General features: G+C 34.1%; 1 protein-coding gene across 4 annotated transcripts in view; it reads right to left on the bottom strand.

The window, feature by feature from the left end:
• Positions 1 to 10,297: 10,297 nt before the first annotated feature.
• Positions 10,298 to 15,533, bottom strand: part of LOC111678682 — a 37,634-nt gene continuing 32,398 nt past the window's right edge. For all 4 annotated transcript variants that reach the window (XM_046952644.1, XM_046952652.1, XM_023440097.2 and 1 more), the window contains one exon: positions 10,298 to 11,510. In XM_046952644.1, coding sequence (XP_046808600.1) covers positions 10,417 to 11,510 — 1,094 coding nt within the window. In that variant the 3' untranslated portion in view covers positions 10,298 to 10,416. The remainder of the gene's footprint in view (positions 11,511 to 15,533) is intronic.

The following is a 15,533-nucleotide window of genomic DNA, read 5'->3' as shown; positions in this document are numbered from 1 at the left end:
TAAAAAAAATTATCAACTAATTACGTTCACATTAAAAAAAAAACGAATAAAATTTTTGTAAACAAATAACATTAAACAAATTATGTAAAATGTTTTTTTTTTTATTTTTAAAGAAAATTTTTTAAATAACATTATATTTTATTTGTTTTAAAAACCAACAATAATGAAGTAAAAATTGTAATAATATTTCTTACATAAATAAATGTTTATTAAATATATACTTCTTTTAAACTATATATTAGTTGATAAAATATATTAAAATAAAGTCAGACATATAAAAACAAAAGTATATATTGCAAAAACATCTGTTACTTTCATTTAAAGGGATTTAAGGGATCTTTTCAAAAAGATGAATGAAATTTGATGAAGGGACCTCCCTTCGGTACAAATCCTCGAAAATTCAAAAATTTAGTTAAAATGCAAATCAACTTTTTGGTTTATAAAAACAAGTGAGAGTGTTATATTTGGCTGAGCCGAATCTCATATACTGTATGCCTTAAAAGGAATGCTCCCGTATAAACGTCAGGGTGATATTACTCATCAAATATCCCCCTGAAGAAGATCTTATATGAGAGAAAGGAATACTTGATCGTTTTTCATAAAATTGTTTACACCAATTAAGTGTCGAATTTCATCACTATACTCGTATTTTTAAGCAAAAAATGAGAATTAAAGTCATATTCTGAAAGGAGACCTTTTATGGGGGTACGATCAATTATGGACTGATCAATATAAAATTAGGTAGGAAGATTTTGGATCATATTAAACTTATGTGTGTTAAATTTTATCACTATACTCATATTTTTGAGTCAGTAATGAGCGTTAAATTCATTTTCTGAAGGGGACCTTATATGGGGGTAGGATCAATTATGGACCAATCAACATAAAATTAGCTAGAGAGGTTTGGATCATAAGAGATTTTTTTATGTCAAATTTCATTTGAAGGGGGAAGGGGGTAGGGTCAACTATTGACCGATCCACATAAAAATGAATAGAAAGATTTTGGCTACATTGCAGCGTATGAGTGTCGAATTTCATCACTAGTAATTTTCTGAAGAGGGCCTTTTGATAGAGAGATTTAATATCATATCAAACTTATTTATGTCGAATTTTATCGCTATACTCGTACTTTTGAATAGATTTGCCCATTAAAGATGTTTTTCGGGGGTCCACTTGTATGAGGGCTATCCGAAAACGTGGACCGATATTGCCCATTTTCAATACCAAACCAAATACCTTACCTATAGAGAATACATACGTGTAAAGTCGGTGTGGCTGGGTTGGCAATCTTTGGTCGTTGTTCGTTGAACTCCGAGTCGTTCCGGTGCGAAGAACCGATTGTCGTGGGAACGTTGAATACTATCCATCAACAGGCGGTGGAAGACTCCATCAATTCTCACCGCGATAGTATAATACTGGGAGGTCGACCCCCACCCGTTGCAAACGAGAAACGAAACCTACCACGTCGTACTAGAGTGGTATTGGCACAACTTAGATCCGGATGGTGTACCCGTTTAAACTCGTACTGGTCGAGAATAAACGACACCATTCAAGATCTTTGTCCTGCGTGTGGAACAGGCCCACACAATGTTCAACACCTTTTTAACTGCGGGGCAAATCCAACTCAGTTGGAACCTGAATCCCTTTGGACTAAGCCGTTTGATGCGGCTCGTCTACTGGGTTTAGATCTGACGGAGTTGGATAACCAGAGCGAAGACGAAGAAGAGTAGGGAATAATGTTTAAATTTATATACGTGTAATTTCAGGTATCGCTGCTACAACAACAACAACAACCTATAGAGAATATTTGTGGAAAGTTTCAATCCTCTATCTCGTTCCTTTCGGACTCTATCATGCTTTCAGCAGATAGACAGACGGACCGAAAGACATGGCTACATCGTCTTAGAATTTAATAAGGATCCAGAATATATATACTTTGAGAATGGACGGCTATAGAAAACCACACACACAAAAGATGTACCTTTTTTGGCATTGATTTTAGAAGTAACGCCACAAGCGGCTACGTCTACACCATGGACGTAAGAAGTAAGGAAGGCGTTGAACATCTTAGTTGAAGGCCGTGTTATCTCAATCCGAAAATTTTAGGTGTAACCTTTAAAAACCTCCTTTACATTGTAAAACATACCTCTGAAGGTGCCCCCGGGCAAGTTTCCTCGATGAGTGTCACATCATGGTGTATTTGCAATCTGTGGTCTTCCGGGACTATAAATTGGTGTTGACAAGTTACTGCCTGGCCAAGTCCTTGCATTAATAGAAAAGAAGTCTAACCAGAGCACCACGTAATCTGGTTCTACGGGTGGCCAGTTGACCGCAGGACTATGTCCTGGCTGGTCAATTGGTTGAGATTCCTTCGGGATCCACGTAGTGGCTATAGTTGCAACCCAAATCGCGGGAAGACGGTTGCTTGGTTAAAAGACTGACATACTGTGAATATGATTTTCATGATACATTTCTGTTATCGTTTCTAGATGTTGGAGCGGTACGTATAACAGAGCATGGTTGTGGATTAATAAAATGTTGGATTTGAACGGATAATGAAAAGATTTGGTATACGAGGTGGAATTTTCTGAAGTTTATTGTAATCGGTTTGAAAAGCCACTAATGGCTAAAGATACAACCGAGTACTAAATGAACACATCTGTCATCTGGGATAGTGGCAGACTACTTCATAGTCTTTCTAGAACCATTTATGAGCCGATACAATTGATTTGTTCAATTCTCAGTAATTTCTACAAACTTGCGATCTATAGACCTATCGTTGAGACCAACTGAGTAAGGTGGTGATAAACTGTTCAAAGGGGTATAAGAAAATGCTTCAACCAAGAATGTGCTTCAACCAAGAATGTGGCAAGAGTAAAGTTTAATGGCCAAGACTGGATGCTGAAGCAAACAAGATGCTTAGTAGACAGATCAGAGGTAGTCTAACGATTAAGATACTTTTGCAAGTTATGAGACCTGTAAAAGGTTAGAGACGATAAGCTCATAACTTGACATTGTCCTTGAGTACAGATTCTTAGGGAAAATGGAAAGGAAATTAGTTCCATTCTACTTGGTGAATAAAGGTGATTTTTGAATGGTAGACTACAATTTGGATCCTGATCTTTTTCCTAACTTCTAGCGCTTTAAGTTCGCAGTCTCGTTCCAGTCATCTCTCGCCTTTTTTTATTATATTTTTCGTTAATGTTTTTATATTGTTTACACCTATCCTGTGATTCGATTACATTTTCAAAATCAGTTAGAAAAAAAGAGGAACAATTCCATTTCGTTTCCACTTAAACATTTTCAATAATTAAACTCAAATTTAAAATTTTCTTTAATACATATTTATTAAGTATTTTGTTTCTCTGTATAGTTTATATATAAATAGATTTTATTTTTTTTATTAAATTCACACATTATTATTTTTTATTTTATCAAAGTTTTCTTAAGACTTAAATTTTAACAAATTGTCTTTTTTCTTAAAATGGCATTTTTAATGCAATAAAATAAAGTTTTACTTTTTAATTTATATTTAAAGTTATAATAAAACTGAATATTTAAAAATAAGCTTAAAACAAAAATTCACTAGTTTTATTTAAAATAAAAATATCAAAATTTTCTATAAAAAATTAATGAATCTAGAACACAGTTTGAACAAGTTTTAATTTTTCTATATAAATTTCATATAATTTTAAAATTTATTACTGTAAAAAACTCGATTTCAAACGCTTTAAATAAATTTAAGCTTTATTTAAAGAAAATTTAATATAATTTTGAAAAAAAAAATTGAAATTTAATCGACTGCTAAACATCTTTAGTTTGTAAACTAGTTGAAATTCTTTCCGTTCATGACAATTGTCGGCATCTTTATTATATTAGGCCTATAACTCCCGATAATTAAGTATTTGCTAAAATAACACATAATTAATGGAATCATAGCCATTCCTATTGCCATCTTTCATCGCATACACAGAAGAGATGTCTTTTTTCAAACTCCTTGCATTATCTTTGAAATTGTAGCATTTTGTAGGCTGAAACATGGGACTGAAGTTCTGACGGCCCCTTGCATGTTTCCTTAATGAGTTCCACATCATGGTGTATTGCATTCCGGTGCAGGATAGGTGCTACCAATACCTGTGGTCTTCCGGGACTATAAATTGGTGTTGACAATTTTTTGTCTCGCCTAGTCCTTGCATAAATTGAAAAGAGGTCGAACCAGAGCTCCACATAATCTGGTACTACGGGTGGCAAGTTGCCCGCAGGACTTTGTCCTGGCTGGTCAGTTGGTTGAGGTTCCTTCGGGATCCACGTAGTGTCTGTGGTTGAAACCCAAATCGCGGGAGGAGGGTTGCTTGGTTAAAAGACTGATATACGGCGAATATGATTTTCATGATATATTTCTGTTATCGTTCCTAGATGCTGGAGCGGAACAAATTACAGAGCATGACTGTGGATTAATAAAATGTTCGATTTGAGCTCATAATGAAAAGATTGGGTATACGAGGTGGAGTTTTCTCCTCTAGGTGCTGTTGCCGAAACAACAGAGCCATAGTAGTGTGGTTGAGCGACATTTTGTCGGGGTAGATTGAGCTTATATAACTCGAATACTTGAGCAAAGTGCTTGTACAAGAACCGGAACATCCATGTACAAAAATTGCAACCTGGGTGTAAGATACACAAAGGGGCTGTGGTGAGTTGTTCAGTTTTTACTCACCCAGTGGTTGAAAAAGTTGCCAAACGGAGAAAATTTCGATTCGAATTGAAATACAGAATAGGGGCCAATAAATAATACCAATAACTCAAATGAGGAACATATAAGAGGTTATTATTGTTAAACGAGTTAAACTGTCTAACCATGATTGCTGCAAAGTTGTCGCACCAAGGATGAGACTATTTGTATTTCAATTCTTATTGATTGTTTTGTAAGGGAACTTCTAATAGAGGAAAACTTCTAATAGAGGAATAAGAAAAGGAAAAATCTTGTAGATCTCCTATAACAAGGTCGAAATGACATTTTCCCTTTGTATCACTTAATATAGATTTTGTGTTGGAAATCTGGCCGATTGAAAAGTGAATCTCTAATTCAAAACATTTCATTTTAACATCGAAATTAGACTTCAAATTAAGGCATTTAAATATTGGGGACCTTGACATGCATCAGCAGCCCTGGTATTCCAGCCGAGGTGAATACCAGAGAGGAGCATTACTAGCGGAACGAATCGTCAAATTCATACGCTTTCTCACATAACAGAAATATCTAGCGTAACAATCGCAAGTTCTGATCGGACACCCACGCAACCTGAACTACCTCGCAGTTTCTCTGTAATAAGTCCACTTATACATAAACGTTTGCCTAAATCGTCAGTCACAACAGCCTCGTAGAATATAGCGATCTACCATCCGCATCTTCCGTAATGATAACTGTGAAAGCCCCCCTTAAGTAATAATCGCTTGTTCAGAACAAACTACGCAACCTTGTTTAATACAAATCCTCTTACTCATTATCGTATTTCTTAGACAAAGATAACTTACTCTAAGTAAACTGGCAACGCTAAAAGAACAAGTCTTTTATTTCAATTGTTTCGGTATTGAATCCTATAAAAAGTCTTCCCTTGCTATCTGAACTCTGAAACGTATCGATGTGTTAGTAATTTGGTATTAGTTGCGGGGCAACTCTTCTATTTCAATACTTTCGGTATTGAATTCCTTAAAGAGTTTTTTCCCCTGTTATCATGAACGAATAGTATGTAAACTTTTTCTAACGAGAAGTGAAGACTAGCCAGAATCCTTACTGAAGAAACATATTAAGGAATCTTTTAATATAACAATCACGAGTTCGGGTCTGATCAACTACGGAACTTGCATCAATACACTTGCTTATAATCGTTTCTCTTGTCTCTGAAAGCCGAAATTACGAAAAGAAAGCAGACTGTTTCGATGTTACCTTGAGAAAGACCCCATCTTAATGTTATTGCAATCCGAGGAAAAAGAAGTGCTATCAGTACCTCTAGCCTGATAAAACTATAAACTTCTGATAACTCTATATATCCTCGCCTTTTCTTTGGAATGAAATGACATGGGGTCGAACCAGAAAATGACATAATCTGGTAAAATGGGAACTGTCAGGATTTTGGACTTTGTTATTGGAAAGATCTCTTTGGTGTGCACGTGGTGGTTTAAACCTCAATTTGTGGCAAGACAATATCGTTTAAAAGACTGATGCAAGGAAAAGTGTAGAATACGGAATAAGTTCGGTGCTGTTGCCGATACAACAAATACCCACAGAGGAGTAACTGTGGAACTGTTGGAATGAGTTGGAATTGGCCAAGAGTAAGTGTGTCGGATGTTATTCTCTGTGAGTGTGTCGAATAAATAAGAAGTGTGTTGGGTTAAATAGTTATGGATGAAAGGTAAAATCATTGAAATTTTCTTCCTTGTCAAGGTTTGTCCCAGGTTTACTTTGAACATAACAGATTTACCACCGTGTGTTTTCTATGAGTAAGAACAAATTTCTCCGCTTATATGGCGGATACATCTGCAAGTGCTATTGTCGGCTCATCCTATCTGCGTGTTTGTAAATGATAGTGATGTTTTTCATCTCGGAAGTAAAGCAGCGGGCCAACAATTGTCAGAAATTAGATAGATCGAAATATGTACATTAATTTCCACCGGCATCCAGTGGTTGAAAAAGTTCCACCGTGAAATAAGGCCACCAGGTGTTCGCTTAAAGCACTACGACATCTTGACACGACTTTAACGATCGTATTTTAAATAATCTTCCAGCTGGACGCAATTTACACTAAGCAGACAGGAGAAAATTTAATCAGGAGAGTAGAATCTCCAAATTGTCTTTCAATTGCTCTCCTTACGTGTTTTTCAGTTTCTTTTATGATTGTTCATCTGCAAGAAGTCTTGAATCTTCATCTTGCCACGTACCATTTGTATTACATTCTAGTGTTCCTTTGGCATAGTTCGTTGTATGAAATGGTCAGTTGCATTTACTTTTCTCTATTAGAGTTGAGGTTTCGATCATTGCCTATTTTCCTATTAGAGTAAGTAAGTTTAATTTCAACTGGGAATTGAGCTAATGTAATCCAGTTTGGTGAAACAGCTGCAACCTTCTGTTAATTGTGTAAAACTAGTCCTCCAAACTTGCCTTTTGCAAAACATTTACATCACAACAAGACTTTGGAGAGGTTACACCGTTTTTTCCTGTACGTTAAAGCCTTGTCTAAATAAACATCCATGGGATGCCTAGGGTTGGCTTCTAGAACCTTGGATAGCTAATGATAATCAATTTCAATGCTTTTAATATCAAATCTCTTGTATTTATTTCCAATGTTCCCTGCAAAAAACATGATCCATTTAAGTAGTTAAACCAAAAACTACTCCCCTGTAAACATTATTGGATTATATGATACGTTTAGTAGTTCTATGTAATGTAGACATGGAACAGGTTTATTTTTTATGAAAACAACATGGTCCATCTGCCTGCTTTACATAAGAACATGTTGCGGATCATGTAATCTTATAATTTAAACAAGAAAGTTGTTTTGGGATTATTCCGATGTAATGCATGTATGGATAACGTGATCGTCACTTAGGACATCACAATGTTAAATGGAATAAGTTTTTATATCCTTCACCTTCGTGAGAAGGGATTCGCAATTTCTATAATATAATTTTCCGACCCTATAAAGTATATATATATATATATATATATATATATATATATATATATATATATATATATATAATATATATATAATATATATAATATATATATATATATAATATATATATATAATATATATATATATATATATATATATATAATATATATATATATATATATATATATTATATATATATATATATATAATATATATAATATATATATATATATATAATATATATATATTCTGGATCCTAATAGATAGCGAAGTCGATTAAGCCGTCTGTCTTTTGAAATCAGTTTTAAGAAGACCTCAGATAAAGGCGAGATCTGAATAATTTTGTTAGACATGCTTTCGAGAAGATCGCTATTTAAATTCAGCGAAATCCGGGACAGCCTTTGAAAATTTCATCAAAAATTTAGATTTTTTATTCATGCTCAAACATAAATTCCTAAAAACAAAATACATAATCATACGGTAAATTTTGTTCTTTTGTGCTCTTGTTTACAAATCCAGGCAGAGCGAGAGCAGCAGAGCAAGAGTAGCAGAGAGAGAGTAGCACTAGTGTGTTGTTATTGGCTAGAAACCTGAAATCAATTATGTAGAACCTGGCCTAAGTAAGAAGTCATAAAAGGGAACTTTTTGGTACTTTTACGTTTTTCAAAGAGTACTTTTTGAATGTTCTATAATATTGAACCTAGAAACATGAAATTAAGTATATAGATTCGGAATTAGATGAGAACCTATAAACGGGAACTTTTTAGTACTTTTTCGTTTTTCAAAAGGTACTTTTTGAGTTTTCTGTAGTAATGAACTTCGAAACATGAACTTAAGAATGTAGATTCGGTATTAGGTACTTTTTCGTTTTTTCAAAAGGTATTCTCTTATGTTCCCATTAACGAAAGGGCAGATCAGGGATGGAAAAAGTGATTTTGTTTCAATATCAAAATATATTTCAGAGAGTACTTTATTGGGTCTCAAAGTACTTAGGTTAGGTTGATAGGAGGATGTGTACTACATCAAATCTGAAAAAAACACCATGGCCACAATCGGGCCTGTTGCTCTTTATCGTGAAAAAAAATAACCGAATGAATTATTTTCAGTGTTCAGAAACTCAGTTTCCTGAAAGAAATTCCTCAGAATCTTCCAGCCAGTGTTTATCAGGAATGTTATTTTAGGAATAACATCACTTCCATGATACTTGGATCTAACTTCGACGAATGTCGGGCAGTGGCAAAGAAAGTGCTACAGAGTTCCACTGTCCTCTCCACATGCTCTATATACGTCTGAATCTGCACGTCTAATTTTGCATGTGCTCGTAATCGTGTTTGTCCACTCAGAATACGTACTATCTTACTAACTTCAGAATTGCTTATTTTTTGAAGATTTGTCGTATTGCTCTTATCAGGGTTACCCCATAGGATTTTTGTGGTTCTACTCACTGTTTCATTATACCAAGATGTCCTATGGGATTCTCTCACCCATATTTTTAGTTTAGCTTTTGTTGCGTCGAATGGTTTTGATTTTGTCAGGTTAACTGCCTCGAACTCCCTTCCCTTTAAAGCTATTACATTCACATTTCGATACCGACTATTACCTAGTGGGCTGGTCCCCATATGATGTGAAACCTAACTCTGGGAGAGTATTCAGTTAAAACTTTCTTACAATCCAAAGTACTAAAATATATATATATATATTTTTTTTGTTAAAAGTTTGTAATTTCTGAAATATATTTATACATTTTGAAATTAGAATGGGCGTTATATGTAGCTCTGAAAGTATCAAATAAGACTTGGGAGTATCACGGTACTTTTGCACATAAAATAGTATCAAAAATAGTACCATCATACCAATTTTGCCATCCCTGGGGCAGATAAATTAGCGAAGATGGCTCTTGATTATTGGGGTCCTCTTCGAGTAGATTACTCGGTAAAGTGGGCTTTGAGACTGATTCGTATAGAACTGCAGGATGATTACTCTTATGCTAAGATATCTCAGAGTAAGGGTAAGTTTTACTTTTCCTTTAACCGTACAATTCCCTTGAATCCTGTTGAAATTAAAATCATCAATCGTCTTCTTACAAAATTCAAAAGAGTTTGCAGTTAAAAGAAAATTTCATTTCTTTTTAAAAGTTTAATAAAATATATTCCACAAAAAAATAAACTTAAATAAAAACTTATTTTTCAAAAATGTCTTTTAAAGATTGTAATTTTAATTTTAATAAATTAAATTATTGCATTTAAATATCAAAATTTCTTTTTTCTATATAAATTAAAATTTCAATTAAAAATTAAAAATTTTTCAATATTTTTTTTTTCAAGACTTATTTTGTTTTTAAATACATATAAAATATCATAACATTTCAGTAGTTTTTTTTAAATGTTTTACTAAATATATAATAATTTTAATTATATTAATAGTTTAGTTTATAGTTTTTGTTGTTGTTACTAATTATATATTAAATGGCTTAAAAAATATACACAATTATGAGTTTTAAAAATTAACTAAAGTTAAACTTTTTTTATATTCTGTTTTCAAATCTCTTTTTATAACTTATAAATATATATAATCATTTCTAAGTTTTTATTTTATAATTTCTATAAAGTGAGTGTTTTTTTTCCAAAATATTTATTTCAATTCTTTCAATACTTACAAATATGTATGTATGTATGTATGTATGTGTATATATAATCGTTTCTATGTATGTGTAAATTATTTAAAATATTCTTAAATTAAAATACTATTTACATTTTGTGGTCTGGTCCAGTAATTTTTTCCACAAATCAAATTGTTCATTGGGTTTAATCATATGGACTGAGATTGCTTTGCGTATATTACATGGATTAAAAGCAATACGTCGATTTAAGAACATATTGTCATGTACACGTTTGACACCTAATTTTTGGGCCACTATGCCAGTGGTAAAGACATCCTCTAGTTTTAAGTAGAGCTGTTCTAGAGAACTCTCATAGAGTTCATGTACTATGTCACCGGTCATAACATAGGCTGGACCCGTGGTAAAGGGTGGAAAGACGGTAGCACCAAATTGTCCCGTCGATATGTAATATTTCGATTTTTTATTGCGTATCGGTTTCCATTTTTTCGCTAATCTACCATAAATTACACGCTTATCTTTAGCATGAGCGTCGAGAAATTGTAAAAGTTTTGGTACATTTATGAACATATCATCGTCTGTTTTTAATATATACTTAACCTTGGGACAATTCTGATCTACCCACTCTAGGGAGGATAATGTTTTTAAAGTCAAATTATTATAGGAATCAATAAAATGGCCTCTTATTAAATCGCCATAAATCATATTTTCCTGAGTCAATGCCTCACTAACGGTGGCGTTTGTAGTGCGTCCTAGTATAAAAGCGGTGGAAACATCTCGTCGTGTACCGTAATGACCCCAGGTTTGTCTTATGCTCAATCTTGCCTCTGCATGAGTTTGGGCAGATGTTATGAGTATTAATAATTTCAATTTGTCACCTTTATTCGGACAGATTTGATTAATATCGATTTCTTCATTCATATGACCCGATTCGTATATTTGTTTTGTTGGTATGCCTTGTGTGGGATCGGCGGCAGCAACTTTTGGTACTTTTTTTGTGGTGGACGTAACTTTGGGTGTATTTGATGATGCTGCGGCTGCGGCTGCTGGTGGTTGTTTGGGTTCATTAGTTTTTTCTACTGTTGCTCCGCCAGCTCCCTTAATGGTCATTATAACGGAGGGTGGTAAAGCTTCATCGTTTTCCTCATCTTCCACTAATTGTTTGGTCTCATTTGGGGCATCGGCCAATGGTGGTTGTGGTATTTCATCTTTATCGCCAGCTAAAAGGAGAATAAAAGAAATTAAGCGATTAAATAACAGTTATGGTAATGAAAATGTTTATACCCTATAGCACTATGGTGTGGAGGGTATTATGAGCTTTTGCAGATATTTAAAGATATTGGTTCTACAATTAATCAGAAACACTTTTTAAAACTATTAAGGCATGTCCGTCTAGAGATGTTTTGAAAAAAAAATTGGAACTATTATTGGAGCTATTATGTCTTTATTAAGCGATGATGCCCCGCATTTGACCCAAGACTCCATACAACATCACACTCCTAAAACGTCTTAAAAGATCGTAATTGTCTCAAAATAATTTGTCAAGCAATACTAATGCTATGTATACACTGTTGTTAGATCTTACAACGTTGGCAGAGCGATGTGCAGAAAATGTCTAATAACAATGTAAACTTAAAAATTGTTGTCTTCCAATATTATCAGTAATGCTTTTTTGACAACGTTGCAAAAGAAACATTTTACTGACAACGTTGTAAGATGTGACAAGCGTTTAACTTTAATATAAATATAAATTTACCGTCTATATTCAATATCCAGGACCAGATTTTACCTTTGGTCTAACTATTTATCTCTAGAAATCCAAAACAGCCTCCTTTACGTTTCTTTATACACAACAACAGACCAGAATAATAAAGTATGAATGACAACCGGAAGCCATAAGGGGATCTGTTCCTAAATCTATACAAACGTTGCATTAAATGTCGACGTCCAAAGCAATTAATGACTTCAGATACCGCGAATGAATTCCATTACGTTAAGTGAGAGTATTCAGCCGATCCAGTAGACATATTAATCTGCGCTGAAAGTTGGTATTGTTTTGTAAGGTTCTGCAGTAGTCGTAGCAGATCTTTTTGGAAATTAAGATAATCTAGCATAGGGGAAGTTAACAGTTCATTTCTTGCACGCAAAATGGTAATGCCATCAGAACAGAAATAAAGATTAAACCATTTATCATCATATCTGCTAAATCTGTAAAGCCGGATGGCGAATCAACGACCTATTAGAATATCTCACTACTAGAGACTAAATCTAGTACAATCTTGTCAAAAGAGAGTTCTTTTGACTCTAAACTACCACGTACATAAATCAATAAATTCATACTTTTTATCCATAATCGTTTGTCTTTAACCAAAGAATGTAATAAATCCGTCTAATGTATATTAAACTGAAATGAAATTCAGCGAAGTTTTCAACGCAATAGTTGCTTGCTTCATTTTTTAAAGTCGATCGCCTCGAATGAGAACGCATATTCCAGCAAGGGCAGTTTTCGAAATATAATCAATGCTGACGACCAAAGTCTAGCCAGCTGCTGGATTAATATGCTGCACCCTGAGAAGAAATAAGACGAGATTGAATGCTGATCGCGATCTTCAAAATCTCTTAGTAACAGGAAAGGATCGAAGAGCAAGGTGATTGACTTATTTGCTTTGTTCCAGATATTCTGCAATATATGAACATGGCTCTATCAAACAAAGAGGTGGATCATGAGCTATCTAAAGAGAAGTTCAGATTTTCGCAAAGTTTAGAGTGAAAGGCTTAAATCGCAATAGTGTTAAAGAAAGAGCAGCTCAGGGAGTTATCCTTTATCCTAGATATATAATTTCCACTCAGGAATTTTTCACTTAGATTGTTGTCAAATTCAAATAGTCATTGCAAAATCATTGAAAACTCTGTAATTTCAAAACTTTTACTAGAAGTATGATTCATCGACCACCACCTGGTTAATAATCTTGCCAAGATGTGGGGGATTAGTATTGGCTGTAGTTCTCTGACATGCTGTTAAACTCTGTTGAGCTTTCCCGCATGACAGCGAATTTATAAGCCTGCATTCCAAAGGTTATTTCCCTCTTCCCCAATCCCAAATAACTGCTTTAATCCCCTCATTTTCCCACTATCCCATTGCCCACGGTTGTATTGTTTAATCATGTACGTCTTCACTGCATGAATCGTCCTTCAATTTACGTGCACACTCGTGGGACCAAAAATATGGAACATTCAAATAAGCAATAAAAACAACAAGAATAACAACGAAGATTGAAGAATGACATAGACAAGAGACCGTGCTTAGTAAGTCAGGTAGTGTAAACCACTACCATAGCACTCCACTACCCACAAGACCCTTGGCAAAAACACCATCCCAATCTGAAGCCAAGCCTGGCGACAAATTAGGTAAGAAGAAAGAGTCAGAAAGACATCTTCAAAGCGAGATATTCCAATGCACAGCTCATTCTAGACAAGATGCCAAGAATGCAATTTTGGCAAACCACCACCAAAGCTTCGTACATGAACCTGTGGTAGACGAGAACCGAAAGTTTAGGAAATCGTACCCAGCACTTCCAAAGCAGCTACAGATGAAAAGTCTAAGCGGAACAGATCTCAGACAGAGACAGGTCCAAGATTAGGAATTTTGTAGATAGGATCAGCTGCATCCGCAGTCATATCAGCCAGGAGACCATTCAACGAAGTGGTGAAGGATCACATCCTGATAGCGCTGGTGAACGACAATGATAGGGTCATAACAGAATGAAGAGCCGTGGAATCTAAACTGACTGAGATGGTTATGGAACACTTTTGACGTTTTGACTCCGATGAGATACATCGGGGATGTTTTTCGATAAAATGTATGGACTAGTTCTCAAAGGACTATTTCAGCAAATACATCACTAAGATAAGCGACGCATGGGAAGGCTTAAGTCTTAAGCTTATCCCCGCTGAGGAAATTCCGATGAGACCTCGAGCACGCATATGGAATGCCTGAAGAGTCAGAGTTCCAACATCCACATGGACGACTGGTCTATTCTTCGCGCTGAACACGAGCCTCATCTTGGCTATCATAGAGTCGGGCTCTGCTGAGCTCGAGATATCATTACTTGCAGTAACACGAAGCGGAAGAGATCGATCGGAGAGAACCAAAGCGTTTATATACTAATATTTTTCTATCTAGGATTCTAGGTCATAGGAATCTGACAATCAACGTTTTAAGTGCTAAAAATCTACAAATATCTGTATTAAAAGGTCCCTATAAGAAAATAAGAAAATTGACAGATATACAATAATTCGGAAAGCTCATGTGGTGGATGAATTGAACTCTTGATATACAATATTTCGGAATGGTAGTTACCATAACTTCGTAAATAGCGTGAAACGCGAAGCTCAAATGGATGTATTGAACTCTTGATCTTGCTTAAGTCTGGAAAAACTATGTAAACTATTTTATAGCGAAATAAATGTTTATTTTAGTTGTGAAAACAAAATTTAAGTTTGGCTCAATTATAAAAAGTAAAACCACCCTAATAAGCACTTGTAATTGGATATATAAATCATAACTACTTATCTCTACTATAATTCAGAAAAAAAGTTGTTAACACTCCCTGGTTATACGCTCATTAGGTGACTCCATAAGAAAAATAAATCATAAACCGTTTAAGATTTTTACTAATAAACTAAACAAATATTTGAAACTCAAATAATGTTTTATTGTTAATCATAAAATAAAAAAACAAAAAAAGGAAGTGAAATAAAAAAATATTTAAAACTTGCGGTAAAATTCAGAATATAACAACACTTTTTTTCAACAAATATTTATATTTCGAATGATAAGAACTCGTTATAGTGTAAATAACGAAATCTGAGTAAGTAGGTAAAAAAGCAACAGATGTCACATAAGTTAGGTTAAACAAAATAATATTAATGCGAAATTAAATAATAAAAGAGGTAACTACGTCATTGAAGAAATGTTCTATAGGCCTCATTAGCAACTAATTTAAGATTTAGATGGACTTGTTGCTAATCTAAAGTATGTTTTTGTTCAAAATATTACAAATACTTGAATAAATCAGCAGCGTACACATACACACACATGTATCAGGGTTAGCAAAATTTTCGTTGGTACAATTCGATCTTCAAAAGTACAATAATACACCAATGAACCATTTTGTACAATTTCAAAATTTTTACACAAAGTTCAAAGAACTACCGACTTCGGTAAAATTTTTACTTAATTT

Source organism: Lucilia cuprina, chromosome 2 (genome assembly GCF_022045245.1).
Source record: "Lucilia cuprina isolate Lc7/37 chromosome 2, ASM2204524v1, whole genome shotgun sequence".
NCBI lineage: Eukaryota > Metazoa > Arthropoda > Insecta > Diptera > Calliphoridae > Lucilia > Lucilia cuprina.
This window is presented reverse-complemented; position numbering and strand designations above follow the sequence as displayed.